The 18,395-nt window shown below is 38.0% G+C and overlaps 1 protein-coding gene across 4 annotated transcripts in view; it reads left to right on the forward strand.

Moving 5' to 3' along the window:
• CUL5 (cullin 5) overlaps window positions 1-18,395 on the forward strand; it is a 109,848-nt gene that overhangs the window by 59,631 nt on the left and 31,822 nt on the right. For all 4 annotated transcript variants that reach the window (XM_042957448.1, XM_042957445.1, XM_042957447.1 and 1 more), the window contains exons 4-7: window positions 2,699-2,875; window positions 4,700-4,841; window positions 6,653-6,798; window positions 6,882-6,962. In XM_042957448.1, coding sequence (XP_042813382.1) covers window positions 2,699-2,875; window positions 4,700-4,841; window positions 6,653-6,798; window positions 6,882-6,962 — 546 coding nt within the window. The remainder of the gene's footprint in view (window positions 1-2,698; window positions 2,876-4,699; window positions 4,842-6,652; window positions 6,799-6,881; window positions 6,963-18,395) is intronic.

Consider the following 18,395-nt stretch of genomic DNA (forward strand, 5'->3'; position numbering starts at 1 on the left):
TGCGTGTCTGTTTTTGTGCTAATACCGCACGATTTTGATTACTGTAGAGCTTTGTCATATAGTTTGAAGTCAGGGGGTGATGCCTCCAGCTTTGTTCTTCTTTCTCAAGGTTGCTTTGACTATTCTGGGTCTTTTGTGGTTCCCTACAAATTGTAAGATTGTTTGTTCTTTTTCTGTGAAAAATACCACTGGACTTTTGATTGGGCTTGCATTTATTCTGTATATTGTTTTTGGTAGTGTGAACATTTTAATGCTATTATTTTTCTATTCCATGAGGACTGGATGTCTTCCCATTTATTTGTGTCTTCAGTTTGTTTCATCAATGTCTTACAATTTGGGGTGTACAGTTCTTTCACCTCCTTGGTTAAATTTATTTTCAGGTATTCTTTTTGATGCAATTGTAAATGGTATTGTGTTTTTTTTTTTAATTTCTCTTTCTGATAGTTTATATAGAAACGCAACATATTTTTGTATATTGATTTTGTATCTTGTGTTACTAAAACTAAACTTAACTGGTTTTGACAGTTTTTTAGTGGAGTCTTCATGATTTTTTAATGTATTATATTACCTACAAATAGTGACAGTTTTACTTCTTTTTACTTGGATGCCTTTTATTTCTTTTTCTTATCGTCTGGCTTGTATGGGTGTTCTAAGACTTCCAGTATATGTTACATCAAAGTGACAACAGTTAGCATTCTTGTCCCGTTCTTGATCTTAGAGGAAAAGCTTTTAGCTTTTCACTGCTGAGTATGATTTTAGTTATGTGTTTGTCATATATTGCCTTTATTATACCGAGGTAAATTCCCTCAATACCTGCTTTAAGTTTTTATCATAAATGGATATTAGATTTTGTCAAATGCTTTTTCTACATCTATTTGAGATGATCATATGATTTGTTAAAAATGTTTATTTATTGGGGCGGCTGGGTGGCTCAGTCAGTTAAACATCCAACTTCGGCTCAGGTCATGATCTCATGGTTTGTGGGCTCAAGCCCCACGTGGGGTCTGTGATGACAGTGTGGAGCCTGGAGCCACTTTCGGAATCTGTGGCTCCCTCTCTCTCTCTGTCCCTCCCCTGTGCGCGCTCTCTCTCTCTTTCTCTCTCTCTAATGTTTATTTTGAGAGAGAGAGAAAGAGAGAATGCACACTTGTGAATGTGAGCGAGGACGGGGCAGAGAGGGAGAGAGCCTGGAGCGCAGAGCCCAATGCAGGGCTTGATTCCACTAACTGAACTGTGAGATCATGATCTGAGCCAAAATCAAGAGTTGGACGCTTAACCAACCTCACAACCCAGGCACTCTAGTTATATGAGATTTATACTTCGTTTTGTTAATGTGGTGTTTCCCATTGATCGATTTGTGAGTGCTGAACTAACCAACATTGCATCCGTGGAATAAATCCCGCTTGATCATGGTGTATGGTCCTTTCAACGTATTGTTGAATTTGGTTTTCTAATATTTTGCTGAGCAGTTTTGCACCCATGTTCTTAAGGGATATTGGCCTATAATTTTCTTCTTTTGGGCCATCCTTACCGGTTTTTGGTATCAGGGTAATACCAGCCTCATTAACTGAGTTTGTAAGTGTTTATTCCTCTTCTGTTTTTTGGAAGAGTTTGAAAAGGATTGATATTCTCATTCAGTGTTTAGTAGAATTCACCATTGTTGCCATTTGGTCCCAGACTTCAGTTTGTTGGAGATTTTTCATTAATGATTCAGTCTACTTGCTAGTGATTGGGTCTGTTCAGATTTTCTATTTCTTTTGTCTTCATAGATTTTAGGTCTTATGGAATTTATCCATTTCTTCTCTGTTGTTGAATATGTTGGCGTATAATTGTTCACAGTGTCTCTTATGGTCCTTTGTAATTTTTTTTTAAGTAGGCTATAGTGTGGGGCTTAAACTCACAACCCTGAGATCAAGAGTCACGTGCTCTACTGACTGAGCCAGCCAGGAGCCCCACTCCTTTGTACTTCTGTGTTATCAGTTGTGATGTCTCCTGTTTCATTTCTGATGTTGTTTATTTCAGTCCTCTCTTTCTTGGTGAGTGTACACAGGTTTTTTTATGAACTTTTTTGGGGATATGGATATTTATAGCAGCATTATTCATGATAGCCAATAGGTGGAGACAACCCTGATGTCCATCAGTGGACCGATAGATAAAATGTGGTATATCTATAAAATGGGATAGAATTCAGCCATAAAAGGAATAAAGTAATGATAGGTCCTAGGACTTGGGTGAACCTCAGAACTATTATATGAAAGAAGTCAGTCATAAATGTCTACATATTGTAAGTTTCCGTTCATGTGGAAGTCTGGAACAGGCAAATATATAGACACCAAAAGCAAATGAATGGTTGCTAGGGCCAGGAAAGGGATGGATGGGAATGGTAGTGGGGAGGATAAAAAGGTGATAGCTTAAGGATAGAGGGTTTGGGATTTTTTTTTAAATGAAATATAGTTGACATATAACATTTGATCAGTTTCATGTATACATGATGATTTTATGTATATATCAAAATGATTGCCATAGTAAGTCTTTGTGAACGTGTTTTTTTTCTTGGATATATACATGTTTTAATTTCTTGAGTATAATATAGTTTGTACAGTAAATAAAATGTTCTATAGCATGGCTATGTTCTGTTATTCTTTCAAGCACCTACCTGTATTTATTTCAAATTCATAGAATTCTTTTTTTTTTCCAGCGAGTACTGAGCCATCAAGATGATACAGCTTTGCTAAAAGCATACATTGTTGAATGGCGAAAATTCTTTACACAGTGTGATATTTTACCGAAGCCTTTTTGTCAACTGGAGATTACTTTAATGGGTAAACAGGGCAGCAATAAAAAATCAACCGTAGAAGACAGTATTGTTCGAAAAGTAAGTTTATTTTTGCTTTTTGTCCCCCTTACTAGTCTTCAGAAAGAGGGTTATTTTACAACTTTAGGAAGTAATTTAGACTTTAAGTGGGCTTTCCTACTTCACATATAAATTCCTTTTAAGTTCTTGCTGGGTTTTACTGAATAATACTGTCTTTCTTCCAACCGCGTTGAGCTGCACTTCTGTTTCGTTATCCCACGTGGTGTTGAGTTGCGGATCTGTGCCTTCAGACATCACTGCCTTTTCCTAGTTTTATCTTCTCTATTCTGTTTCCTTCTTCTTTCTTTGTACTTTTACCTTCCTATAGATTACTTTACTTTTTTCCTCTTTCAAAAATCTCTCCTTAGATTACCTTCTCGTATCTTGGTGTTTCATTGTGACTAAGCTGCTATTATTGTTATGTTTTTCTTTTTACTTGATTCTAGTTATTGTGAACTCATGTACTGTTTATTTTCATATTTTGCATAGTTTCTAGTTAAAAGTTCTGTGTCCAGAACTCCTTGTGATTTAATTGAAAGAACTCAGCTCTGACAGTGGAATCTCAGGTGTTCTTTTCAGCTCTTCAATCCTTAATGACTTAAGCTCCCTGCCCTCATTTCTCATATGTATTCTTGCTTCTGAGAATCAAATAGAAACATAGATTTGAAAAGTGGAAGAAAAGTACGAAATGCCTCTTGGACTTTAAACGACTTGCTACTTGCTGAATGCAAACTCAGGCCCTCAAATAGTTGCCTCGCGTTCCTGCCCCTTCCAAGCTCTAAAATTTGTGCTGATGTCGACAGGGATGCTGTAAATTTAGACACCCAGTGGTTCTCGGGTGGTAGAAATAACTGCAATATGAGAAATTATCCCCCTCCCCCCCAAAAAAGAAAAATACTTCTACGTGCTTTTTAATTTTCAGTTCCATAATCTTGTCCTCTCTTGTTTTTCCGTTATTCTTTTAATTTTTGCCATCCCCTACTGATTACAGGAATCAGCATCACTTAATGATTAAGACTGTAGATTCTGAGACCGTAGTTGTTGGATTCAAATCCCAGTGTTGCCATTAATGAGCTGTATGCATGTGGGGAGTTAGCTTTCCTCTCAGTGCCTCTGAGTCTGCATTTCTAAAAAGGAGATAATAACACCTATATATCGGTATTGAGGATTAAATGAGTTACGTGTGGAAAGTACTTAGAGCAGTGCTAGGTACGTAGTGAATGTTACATACCTGTTATTTTTGTCGTTATTGATGCTACTGTTGTTAATATATTTTCTGTATCTGACCCAGTTACTTGGAATGATAATACATATGGATATGTGTGTAATATTTCCATCATTTAAATGGAACATCTTTCAGGTGGATTTGTGTGTTTTTTTTAAGATCTAGTATCAGGCAGGTTTTCATTCAGCGCTTTTTGCATTTATTGCATGTTCGTACAAACCTGCACATGAGCGTTCCAAACACTGACCAGTATTTCTGAAATGTAACCTCGTAACTGTAGGGGAAGTAACCTTTTCCAGGTATTACTGTATTTAATTTTTACAACAACCACTTAAGATTTGTATTCTTACTTTTACTATTTTACAGATGGGAAAGCCAGTGAATAAGTAATAGAGCTGGAATTCAAATCCATTTACGTTAGATTTTGAAATGTGTTCTTTAACATTTACCATGTGTTTTTTACCAGATTTAAATATACTAGTTCCCTGAAGCATTCAAGTGAATATAGGCCTAAGAATGTGGTTTCCTTTTTTTAGTATTTATAGCTAAAGTTTTTGTGTGTCTGTATGGTACTTAGTATATTAATAATTGCAATGATTTCATGCTTCTTTTTATCCTAGCTCATGCTTGATACATGGAATGAGTCAATCTTTTCAAATATAAAAAACAGACTCCAGGATAGTGCAATGAAGCTGGTACATGCTGAAAGATTAGGAGAAGCTTTTGATTCTCAGCTGGTCATTGGAGTAAGAGAATCCTATGGTATGTTCTGAACTTTCCTGATGATAATTTTTTCTGGAAATTCTGAGACAGTTACAGAATAGTACTGCCAGAGTTATGTGTACTAGCATAGAGACACGTCTATGTTTAGTGCCAGATGCTGTTAAAAGTACACAGAAGGCATGAAATCTCTTCAAGGCCACATACAAAAACCCATATTTGTGTGGTTAATACTTGTTTTCTCCATGTCACTCATTTCTTGGCTGGCAAATCCTTTCAGTGACCTGAATTAGAGAAATGTAGATTTTGATTCTTTAGCTCCTAAAGGTGGTAACTAATTTTGTGCTTATATTTTCAGACAGTATGTTTATTTCATGTACATACTCCTCTCTGAACTTTTCAGCTTCTGGCAGTGCTCTTCTTATTTATTATTTAAGTCAGATACAGTGTTTTCTCTCAGAATAGTCCTCCTCCTCCTCCCTCTGTCTTCTAGCTCATCTGCATCCTCTGTTTCCTCTTGGAGGCCTTCCCTAATTCCCAGGCTAGCTTAGGTCCCTCTCACATTGATTCATAGGACCCGTGCCTCCCTGTCATCATAATTTAGTTCAGTTAACTGTGTTGTTGACACTGTATCTTTACTGGATGTAGGACGTGGGCACAAAGTACTCCTCAGTAAGAATTTTTTGTTTTTTTTTTTTAATTTTTTTTTTTTAACGTTTATTTATTTTTGAGACAGAGAGAGACACAGCATGAACAGGGGAGGGGCAGAGAGAGAGGGAGACACAGAATCCGAAACAGGCTCCAGGCTCTGAGCCGTCAGCACAGAGCCCGACACGTGGCTCGCACTCACGGACCGTGAGATCATGACCTGAGCCGAAGTCGGACGCTTAACCGACCGAGCCACCCAGGCGCCCCAAGAATTTTTTGTATTAATGAACCTGCAGTTATCTTTGATTGGCTTTCTCTATTACCCCATACGTCTTGAGATATCATAGTGTTTAGGCTTTCATTAGCCATGTCCTTGAAATTTATTCCTCTTCTATCAGCTACCACCAGTTTATACTGTGTAAACTCTGCTTCTGGACTTTTGGAACAGTTGTCTTATAGTGACCTTATTACTATCATTTAACCCATGTACTGTTCATGAGATTAATTTTTAAGTACTTTTTATTTGATTTTACCCATTTAGTGGTTACACCATGCTGAATTCAGGTTACTTAACCTGAGATTCGAGACTTTCCATAACCACTCGTATTTTTTTTCTTTTTGAGAGAGAGAGAGAGAGGGAGAGAGAGAATTCCAAGCAGTTTTCATGCTGTCGGTGTAGAGCCCAACATGGGGCTCAAACTCACAAACCCAGAGTTCATGACCTTAGCCAAAATCCAGAGTCTGATGCTCAACTGACTCAGCCACCCATGTACCCCTCCACAGCCACTCCTAACTTCCCATTCTACCTGGTCATTATACCTTGACTTGGCCTTGGGATTTTTGTACTTCAGATTATTTGCTTATTTTACTAGCTTCTATGTAAATTCTCGTTTTCCCTTAAGACTCATCTCAAATCTCATCTCATCTGTGGATGGTTTCTTGACCATCTAGTTAGAAGTCATGCCCTTTCCTATGCAGAAATACAATAGCCCATGTTATCTGTACTGTTTATCACTTTAGTGCTTTATGCTGTTACCATTTTAAGTCTGTTATGGAGAAGGGTCTTGTATTATATTTATGTTCTCTTGAGCGTTGTCACAGTCCCTTGCACATAATGACCCCTCACTATTTGTTATTTCAATTATTGTACTCAAAATACTGATTTGAAACATAATTAGAGTAAAATTTTATTTTCTGTTTTTCAGTTAACCTTTGTTCTAATCCTGAGGATAAGCTTCAAATTTATAGGGATAATTTTGAGAAGGCATACTTGGACTCCACAGAGAGATTTTATAGAACACAGGCACCCTCGTATTTACAACAAAATGGTGTACAGAATTATATGAAATATGTAAGTCGGAACTTAGTATATGTGATAATTTCAGCTGTTCTCTTGATATTCTTAAAAATGATTGCTATTTTGCTTCTGGGCAGGCAGACGCTAAATTGAAAGAAGAAGAAAAACGAGCACTACGTTATTTAGAAACAAGGCGGGAATGCAACTCTGTTGAAGCAGTAAGTAATTTTGTGATTATGTATTCTTTGAGCTTCTTTGAAGTACGGTAGCCAAGGGATGGCAAATGTGTGGTGCAGGTCTTCTGACTCCTTTCTCTCATCTCTGGCCAACATTACTAATCGAGGACAGTCTCTCCCCTGGTATCCCAGCTTCAGAGGACACCTTATTCAGAACTCGTTGTTCTTTTGAACTGACGTTCAAGACGAAATCTATTTGCCATCCCTCTCCAGGCTTCACTACATTTAATGTACTTAATTTTTAAACAGTGTCCTTGTATTGTTTTATGCGTATCCAAAGTTAACCATGTTTGTGTTGCAAGTAAAATATGTTCCCTAGAGATATAGTGGATCCTTATAATTCACGATAATTATGTTCTGTAAAGTGGCTGTGATCACTGAAATAGTGACCATGGAGGGTATTTTTTCTTGTTCTGAGAGGATGTTTTCAAACCTTATCTTGTGAGATAAAATACTACTTGATCAGAGAACATCAGTCTTTATATTGTTATTTTGGTGTTTTTATACTGTAATTTCCTCAAAAAAAAAAAAAAAGTGAAACTGATCAGAGATCATAGCCATGCTCTATTATCTGTCCTCGCTGTTTTCTTCTACATGGAGAATAACTTAACGTGCTGTCCTAAGGAAGCAAGAATCAAGCTTGCATAGTCTCGGAAATTGCTCACATATAGCAGTAGTGTTTCCTGTAGTTATTTTCAGTCTTTGGGGATGAGGAACTAGATTTAGATTTGCATTCCGGGTGGCCACATTCATGTTTCCCTGTAACCAAACATTTTCAGCTATGGATGGATTTATTTATTTATTTGCTTCTGACTTTTCTTTGGCTCTTCGGTCTTGAAAGATAGTCATGTTCATTCTTTGTTCAGAAATCAGGCTGAGTTAGATTTTTTTCCTTTGGTTTTTATGTTTGTCTTTTCATAATATACAGTATGTGTCCTCTTTTAGTGGTTAAAATAACTCTCATATTGGTCAGGAAAGTGGGCTAATTTCATGGTTATTTGTAGGAATTCTGTGTAGACCTTGAAAGCCAGGCTTGGGCTTCATTCAAAGTGCAGGGAAGGCCAATGAATGTTTCTAAGCAAGGTGCCTCGCTCAGCGCTGTCCTTCAGAGAGAGGACATGACTGGATGAAAGGTTCATTGGAATGGGGAAGAGAGAAGAATAGGAGGTAGGTGGTTTTTATGATCATTCATGCTAGGGTTTGGGAGCACCAGATAGGTCTGTAGCAGTGGGGGCATAGCCCAGAAGAGTGGAGAGAAAGGCAGAAATGGAACCTGGTGTCTGAGGGTGGGGCTAGATATTAAAAGGAACTGAGTCCGGGTGTTTCTGGGGTTTTGGCCTGGGGGAAGAGTAAGTCTGGATGGTGCAGAAGAAATAATGAGTGAGCGTGAGGAGTTTGAGTTGATCATTGTGCCTGGAGCGTCTGGGTGGGGATGTTGCAGTTTTGTAAGGTAGAATTGTTTTTCTGCTCTGGTTTATACAGCTTAATTTGTATTATATGCATATGAGACTTCAGGAAATTCAGCTATAGATGGTCTAAGAATAAGAGAAAGCAAGAAAAGGAGAATGAGAAAGGCAGAGATACTCAAATACACATGACAGTTTGTATAGAACAAGTGAGCCTCCCTTTCTACTTTGAAACACATACACACACAGAGAAAAAGTTAAAATAGAAGATGTGAATTTGCTCTTCCACAGTTAACACATAGTGTGAGGATCTCATCAAGCTGAATGATTCTAGAGTTTAAAGATGAGTTTTTTTGTTACTGTTTTCAACAGAGACCCTAAGTGCAATATAGCATGCTTCCAGAGAAATTGGACTTTATTGGAGATGTTGGAGGTCTTTTTGTGTGGTTTGTTTTTATTTTGTTTCAGTTTTCTGCTTATTTTTAAAAATTAAAATATACTTGATTCAAGTATAATGTATATACATGAAAGTGCACAGAAATCTCAAGTATGAATTATCACAAAGTGAACGTACCTGTAAGATCACCATAACAAGAATTACCAGCAATTCAGAAATCTTTCAGAAATCTGTCATGCCCTCTCCCAATTACTATTGCCATCTTTTTCTTCAAAGGGTATCACTCTGTTAACAATAGATTAGTATTCATCAGCAACCAATGTGTTGTTTGTACAACAAAATTTGGTACAGAGGACAACCACGTACAAAACCGTAGGATTGATTATAACATTGGGAATTTCAGGCTTAATGCAGATGCATTACTATTTATATACCTCACTGAGCTGAGGCCCTGGTACTGTGTATATAATATTTGTTACATTGCTAATTTACAGTTTCTGTTTTCAGAGAGAAATGATGTGTTAAATTGAAGTATATTGTGATGGAAGGAACAGTAAACAAAAACTCACCAAGTCCTGATACAAATAAAGTATGAACAGTATTACTATTATTTATTTTTTTGAAGTAGACTTCATGCCCAGCATAGAGTCCAAGATGGGGCTTGAACTCAAAACCCTGAGATCAAGACCTAAGCTGGGATCAAGAGTCAGATGCTTAACCGACTGGGCCACCCAGGTGCCCATGAACAGTATTATTTGAATAGTTAGTAAGAAACAAGTCACTTTCCATACTACAAATAATTCAAAGCAGACTTACTGTCCTAAATTCTCTGAGAAGAAGTATTTCTAGAGGTCAGAACATGCAATGCTATGTTCTTATATATCAAACTATTCTTTTTAATGGAGGACAGTCATAATATAGGGAGAGTGTATTTTACTGTTACGGTCTCTTCATATGGGGTACACAGTAGGGCACTCCAGAATTTAAGATTAAAGTAAGTATGTTTTTGGCACTTTTTTCTTTCTGTAAATTAGCAATTTATTATGGTTAATCAACTTAGTATGAATCATCCTCAGTTTTTTACACCTGGTTAGTTTTTAACATATGCAGGAAAACATGTTTTTGGACCTGTTTTGTTTTCTATAATAGAGGAAATCTCACCCAGGTAGTACCCAGTTGTGAGGCCAACCCTAATAAAGATCAAATGTACATTCAAGTAATGTTAATATAGTACTAAACAGCTTACTGGATTCTTTCATTGTTTATAAGAGTTTTATTTTGTTACCCTGCGTATTCCAAGCGGCTGATGATACCATTTTAAAATGATGATGCTTACTTCTTCCTTTCTAATGTTAATATCTCCTATTTCCTTCAATGGACTAAATCTATTAATAGTTAATTTTAGAAAAATGTTAAATATTGGGGATCTTTGTCTTCTTTCAGTCTTTGATGGGAATACGTCCACGTTTTCATCACTAAGCACGGTGTTGGAGTTTGGCATGATGTTTGCATTTTGTTAGGTTAAGAAGTATTCGCTTATTCATCTTTTATTATGAATATTATCAGAAATTTGTAATACATAGTCCTAAAGCCAGTATCTTATTTCATGGAGAAACACCAGTGTCCTTTCCACTAAAATCATGAACAAGGCAAGGGTGCCCACTGTTTCTTCTTCTGTTTAACATTGTATTGTATGCAAAGGTGTCAGCCTTTGCACTTAGACTAGAGAAATCAATTGCAGTAATAAGAATGGGCAAGCAGAAGTAAAACTCTAAGTTTAGAGATGATTTGATAGTGTATTTGGAAAACTCCAGACCATCAGTGGTAAAATTAACTCAAAAAATAAAGCAGTTCAGTAAAGTAGTAGGATGTAAAAATAATGTACAAAACTAATAGTCTTCCTATGCATAAATAATAAATAGAATATAATATTAAGAAAAATCTCACTATGGTAATAACAAAGAAAATTAAATGCTTGGGAATAAATTTAACAAGAAATGTCTGAAACCTGTAGGAGGAACACTTTTTACACACTCAAAAAGACACAGAAGTAGACTTGAAATATTGGAAAGACTATTCTTTTTTCTTTTTTTTAATTTTTTATGTTTATCTTTTGAGACCGAGCTCAAGTGGGGGAGGGGCAGAGAGAGAGAGGGAGAGAGAGAAATCCCAATCAGGCTTTGCGCTGAATGCGATGCGGGGCTTAAACTCACGAACCCATGAGATCATGACCTGAGCCAAAACCAAGAGTCAGTTAACCTAAGACTGAGCCACCCAGACTTCCCAAGACATCTATTGTTATTAAATTCTGTGACTCAGAATTATAAAGATATCAGTTCTTCCCTAAATGAATTTACAAATTCACCATAATTCCAACAAAAATACAACTTTAATAAAGTTAGGACAAGTTGATATGAAAGTTTGTGTGGAAAAATAAACATGTAAGAACAGCCATGAAAATACTGGTAAAGAAAAACTGTGCAGAGCAAGCTCCATCAGACATTAAAACATCTTCTGTAAAATAATGTGATATTGGCACATGAATGCATAGTGGACCAGTGGGGTGGGGTAGAAAGTCCAGAGTTTTATGTGAAAAAGGTCGGATCTCAAATCATTGGGAGTGAAGATAAACTTTTTAAAAGATGGTGATGGGAGGGGCGTCTGGGTGGCTCAATCCATTAGGCCTCTGACTCTTGGTTTTGGCTCAGGTCATGATCTCATGGTTGGTGAGTTTGAGCCCACGTCTGCACTGGTGGTGCAGAGCCTGCTTGGGATTCTCTCTCTCATTCCCTCTCTCAAAATAAATAAACTTTAAAAAAAAAAAAAAAAGATAGTGATGGAACAACTCGGTAGCCATTTGGAAAAAGCTGACTCTGTATTACAGCATTCAGTCATACAGGTCCTAGAAGAGTTCCTCTTTAACCTTGGTGTCTTTTTAACATGACTCAAAATTCAGAGTCAGTAAAAGAAAAGATTGATAAATTTGACTAGATTTTAAAAATTATGAAAAGAATCATAAAGTCAAAAGGAAACTGACAATCTGGGAAAACATATTTGTGGCATATATCACAAAGAGGCCTCTTAGCCCTGCTATATAAAGAACTTTGACAAATTGAGAAACAAAAAATGAGTAAGAACCTGAAAGAAAGATATTGGAAAAAGATACAGACAAATCACAGAAATACATACCTAATAATGGCCATTAAACACAGAAAATACTCAAACTAGGGGTGCCTGGGTGGCTCAGTCGGTTGACCATCCGGCTTCGGCTCAGGTCATGATCTCACGGTTTGTGGGTTTGAACCCTGCATCGGGCTTTGTGCTGACAGCTCAGAGCCTGGAGCCTGCTTCGAATTCTGTGTCTCCTTCTCTCTCTGCTCCTCCCCCACTCATGCTCTGTCTTTCTCTCTCTCCTTCAAAAATAAATAAAAATACTAAAAAAAAAAGAAAAAGAAAATGCTCAAACTCATTCTTTTTTTTTTAATTTTTTTTTTTTTTTAACATTTATTTGTTATTGAGAGAGAGAGACAGAGCATGAGTGTGGGAGGGGCAGAGAGAGGAGGAGACACAGAATCTGAAGCAACCTCCAGATTCTGAGCTGTCAGCACAGAAACCCTATGCGGGCCTCAAACTCACAAACCGCGAGATCATGACCTGAGCTGAAGTCGGATGTCCAACCAACTGAGCCACCCAGGCGCCGCTCAAACTCATTCTCACAGGAGATTTCCACCTTATAAATATGGAGGGAAATTGATAATCACTATTAGACAAATATCACAGTAGTAATTGTAGAAAAGTTTCACTAATAGGTATTAAAGTTAATGGCCAAAGTTTGAGGTGAAATGGACTACTTTAGTAGTTTCAAAGTATATTCCCCCAGACAGTTACTAAGGGAAAAATAGTAACTTTACAATGGAGAAACCCAGAAGACCTTGTCTTTGTCAGGTGATTAAGGTTTACATTACCAGTAATAGGACATATTGACATGATGTACCTTGAGAGGATGCACTGAGAAGAGTACCTCATTCTGTGGTATTCTCATCAAACCTTGAAAAGTGCCAAGATCAAGGGTGCCTGGGTGGCTCAGTCGGTTGAGCGTCTGACTTCAGCTTAGGTCATGATCTCACAGTCTGTGAGTTCAAGCTCTGCGTTGGGGTCTGTGCTGGCAGCTCAGAGCCTGGAGCCGCCTTTGGCTTCTGTGTCTCCCTCTCTCTCTGCCCCTCCCCTGCTCATGCTCTCAAAAAATGAAAAAAATGTTAAAAAAAATGTTTTTTTTAAGTGCCAAGATAAAAAAAAAGAGAGACCGAGGAACTGCCCCAGCCCAGGGGGCACTGGTGAGCGTGTAGATAAGATGCAGGAATAGGGAAGAGACCTTAGTGGGAACACGGTGAGTTTAGAGTAAGGTCTGTGGTTAGGTGATGTAGTGTGCTGTTTTCGTGGTTGTGATGGTTGTGCTGTAGTTATGTGTGGGACGACTGTTAGGGGAAATCGGGTAAGGAATGTGTAGGCGCTCTATGCTCTTTTTGCAACTTTTTTGTAATGCTAAAATCAAAATAAAATGTAAAAAAAAAAGCAGATTATGAAGAATGCCTTTTTAATTTGGAAAGCATCAGTGGAGTTGATCACATGGCATTTTCCTTCGTTGAACTAATTCAGTAAACCACATTTAACAGAGTTCCTAACGTTACACCATTCTTCCATTTTAGGAATGAACACAAAGTTCCATTTTTTTAATGGATAAACATTTGTACCCCAAAGGGATTTTGACATATCTATGTAGCCAATAAAGTTACTGCCATGATCTTCCTCTCACAGTTTCTTCTGTGTAGAATGTTTAAATGTTAAGTTTATTGTATAACAAGAATAATATCTTTAGGATCCTTTGGTAGATTTATCCTAATTCACCTTTTACTTGAAATTGCTTGTCGATAGTAGAGCAGATTATGACAGAGACAAATCAGTGGAAAGTTAGTAATGCTGTGAGTTATTTAGTTATCACAACATACAGATGCCCATATGCAAAAGGTGGGAAAAAAGTGGAGAACAGTTGAATTCTAGATTAATATTTTTGAACTAGGATAACTCATTTTGAGCTGAAATCTCTAGGCCAGAGGTTTTCGATGGAGTTAACATCTACCTCTAAGAAGTATTATCCAAATTTGTGGAGGGTTTTTTTGGTTGTCACAGTGATTTTTAGTGAATGGGGTCAGGAATGCTACATGTCCCAGTGCTCAGGTGGTTCCACATAAAGATTAGATCACATCCCAAAAGTAACGGTCAGTGTCCCACTGGCCACTCATGTAAGGGAGCATCTTGTTTATGCTTGGGTCTAAAACTGAATTTTATTTTACCTATAAACCAAAATATTTTTGCATGATATTAATAATACACTTTATTTTCCAGGGATAATATTATTGTATAAGTTGGGGAAAGATAATATTTTTATTGCTGTTTGGCATTTAAAAATTTTTTTACTGTCAGAAACTTCCGTCGCTTGTAGTGGTACTGCTCATGGTGTCTGAGTCACCAGCGTAGCTGTGTGCGACTGCATTTCTAGTTGTCGCATTCCCAGCAATGCCACATAGAGATGAAAGTATCTGACTGCTCTGTTGTATCTTCTCATTCGGTTGTGCCCAAGAATTTACAGGTTGAAATACATACTGACTTATTATAAAGAACTTTCCTTTGATGTCTGCTGTATATTATGATTAGAGAGTTATATCAATGTTTTTGAAACAATATAGGTAAATTTCACGTCAGGATTTGCTGTCTAAAGGGCTGTTTGGTCTGAAAGCTTTGGGAGCCAGTGCTCTGGTATTGGAGAGCCATGAAAGTTGGTGACTAGGGGATCAAAGCTGCACTTGGGGAAGATTCATCTGCCATGGTGTGTATGACCTTTAAAGAGGCAACTTGCAACTTTTGCTGCAAAAAGCAACTTGCTTTTAGTTGTCGACACTGCAGTAAAAGGTTTTCAGCTAGGTACGTGATGATAAATGAATGGAAAGGAAGGCATGTAAGAGACACTTTGAAGGAATAATTGAAAGAAATTTTATTTTATTCGTTTATTTTCAAATAAGCCCTATGCCCAGTGTGGGGCTTGAACTCATGACCCCGCGATCAAGAGTTGCATGTTTTACCAACTGAGCCAGACAGGCATTCCCTAAAAGACATTTTAATAACCTGTAGGATGACTAAAAGATGTTGAGCCTGAGTTATTAGAATAATCTGACAGTAGAGTCAGAGGGGAGCTAGTTGTGAGGGCCCTCTCCAGTTTTTAAAAGATTGTATACTTAGAAGACTCCAGGGTGTTTTAAGTTAGAATTTTGGGGAAGGCAGTGTGTATACATGATAGAACCCTACTTACGAAGCACTTGGTGAAAAGCAGTGAAAAATCATTGTCTTCAGTGTTTGATAGGTAATGATGAGTTACAGCTTTTGTTGCCTGGCTCCGAACCAGAGCTTTTTCCACTGGACTGCTTTTCTTCCAATGTGATGGGCCGTGGGATAAAGGTAGACATTCTACAATCTAAGGACTTGTTCCTTTGTTTGTTGGTGAATATGCCCTGGGTTTATTGAGGAATGGGATCCTGTAGCTAGAGATTACAATCCTCTAGATTTTGTTTTGTTTTTTTTCATTGGACCATTTGAATGTGTGTTTACTGAGCACTCAGTTATTCAGTAAATATGTAGTTAGTCTCTGTTACTGATGAGGGAGGAGAGGGAGTACCTCATGGACGAAACGAAGTCCTGCTTCCTACAGAGTTAACATTCAGATAGAGAAGGATGTATCAAGACAAGTAAACCAGTAAGTAAAAATGACTTCTAAAGAAGTTTTATTCAATTTATTTTAAACTAAAAACAAAATACACTTTTCCTACCCTTAATCCACTGCCTCTTGCAACCATCAGTCTGTTCTCTGTATCTATGAGTTTGGGGTTTTTTTCTCTTTCTCTTTTCTAAGATTCAATGTATGAGGTTAAGCATTAGTTCCTTAAGCATCTGACTCAACCTCAGCTCAGGTCTTGATCTTGGGGTTGTGAGTTCAAGCCCCACGTTTTTGTTTGTTTTTAAAGATCCTACATATGAGAGAATTCACATGGTGTTTATCGTTCTCTGCCTTATTTCACTCAGCATAATGCTCTCAATGTCCATCCAAGTTATTACAAATGACAAGACCTTATTCTTTTTATTGGCTGAATAATATTCCATTGTGTATATCTGTGTGTGTGTGTGTGTGTGCGTGCATGTGTGTGCGCACGCATATACCTATATGCACGTACACTCACACCAGTTTCTTTATCTTATTCATCCATTAATGGATACTCAGGCTATTTCCATATCATGGCTATTGTAAATGGTGCATTGAATAGGAGGTGCATATATCTTCTCAAGTTTGTGTTTTCATTTTCTTTGGGTAAACACCCAGAAGTGGAATTGCTGGATCATATGGTAGTTCTGTTCTTAATTTTTCGAGCAACCTCCATAGCGTTTTCCATAGTGGCTGCACAGTTCACTTCCCACCCACAGTGCACACGGGCTCCCTTTTCACCACAGCCTCGCCAGCACTTGTTATTTCTTGTCTTCTTGATACTGGCCGTTCTGACAGGTGTGAGGTGATGGCCCATTGCGGTTCCAATTTACATTTTCGTGACGATGAGCATCTTTTGAATGACCTGTTGGCCATCTTATGTCGTCATCGGACACATGGGAAGATCTGCCCATTTTTCACTCTAATTGTTTACTATTTGCTGTTGCGTCGTAGGAGTTCTTTGTGCATTTTGGATACTAGCTCCTCGTCAGATAGGTGATGTGCAATGACTTTCTCCCATCGGTAGGTTGTCTTTTCATTGCGTTCAGCGTTTCCTTTGCCGTGCGGCAGTTTTTTAGTTTGGCGTAGTCCTGCGTGTTTATTTTTGCTTTTGTTGCTTTGGGTGTCCTATTCAGAACAGTCATCGCCAAGAGCCGTGTTAAGGAGCTTATCACCCATGCTTTCTTCTCGGAGCTTTCTGGTTTGTGGTCTTACGTTTGAGTCTTGAATCCATTTTGAGCTCATTTTTGTGTGTGGTGCAAGAGAGTGGTGCAGTTTCCTTCATTTGTGTGTGGCTATCCAGTTTTCTCAGCACCATTTGTTGGTACTTGGTTGTCCTTTCCTCGTGTGTATTTCTGTCCTTTCCCCATTGTAGATTCTTGACTCCTTTGTTGTAAATTAATTGACCGCATAAGTGTGGGCTTATTTCTGGGCTCTCTTTTCTGTTCCGTTGATCTGCGTGTCTGTTTTTGTGCTAATACCGCACGATTTTGATTACTGTAGAGCTTTGTCATATAGTTTGAAGTCAGGGAGGTGATGCCTCCAGCTTTGTTCTTCTTCCTCTAGATTGCTTTGACTATTCTGGGTCTTTTGTGGTTCCCTACAAATTGTAAGATTGTTCTTTTTCTGTGAAAAATACCATTGGACTTTTGATTGGGCTTGCATTGATTCTGTATGTTACTTGTAGTCTCATGACATCTTAACACTATTCTTCCAACCTATCAGCACTGAATATCTTCCCATTTCTTTGTGTGTTTTTCATTTTGTTTCATCAGTGTCTTTCAGTTTTGAGTGTATAGTTCTTTTACCTCCTTGGTTAAATTTATTTCTGGGTATTCTTTTTGGTGCAGTTGTAAATGAGCTTGTTTTCTTGATTTCTCTTTGTGATAGTTCGTTATTAGTGTAAAGAAACATAATAGATTTTTGCATATTAACTTTATATTCTGAAACTTCACTGAATTCGTTTATTAGTTCTGACAGTTCTTTGGTGTTGTGTTCTTGGTTTTCTATATTAATGTCCTGTCATCTGTAAATAGTGGTAGTTTTACTTCTTCCTGTTGTTCAGCCCTGTCTCAGCTGTTGTTTGTCTCTCAAATCTTTGTGCTTGTCTGAGCTGCTGTTTATATATATTCCCAGTAAAGGATGTGTCAAGACCTTGCAGTGTCCCAGGATAAGCGCGTCTTTCTAACTAGAATAATGCTGTAGAAAGTGAATTAGCGCCAGTAATGCTTCTGCTGTCGCTTTTGCTTTATGGAATGTGGTCAAGGAAGGTCTTTTTCAGGGAGTCACATTGGAACTAAGACCTAAGACTTTGTGAAGATCTGGGACAAAGCTTTCTAGGTGGAGGGAAGAGCCAGTGCGAAGGCTCCGAAGCAGGAACAGACTTAGCCTGTGTGAGGAACAGAGGAAGAAGGTTAGTGTGGCGGGTGAGAGGCGGTGAGTGGCCCAGATGGAGGAGAGAGGGGGCAGGAGCTTAATGCGGTGGGAGGCCATTCTGGGGGTTGAAGCAGAGAACTGATGTCCTCTAATTTTTATATTACGAAAGGGCATTTGGTTTGCAGTGGGGTATTTGGATCACAAATTATATCAGGGGGAGAGGTATCGATGGCAGTGGAGCTGGATATATAAGTGGAGGGATTCAGGATGTATTTTGGACGTAGAACTAGCAGGTAGGTGCTGTTACTCTTGTATAAGTGAAGAAAATGAAACTCAGAGACAGTAGAGGTTAGCCTCTGATAGCTAGGAAATGGTGAAGCTAGGCTTCTTATAAAGTCCATTTCTAGATCCCGAGTTCCTAAGGATAA

This window comes from Panthera tigris, chromosome D1 (assembly GCF_018350195.1).
Source record: "Panthera tigris isolate Pti1 chromosome D1, P.tigris_Pti1_mat1.1, whole genome shotgun sequence".
NCBI classification, from domain to species: Eukaryota; Metazoa; Chordata; class Mammalia; order Carnivora; family Felidae; genus Panthera; species Panthera tigris.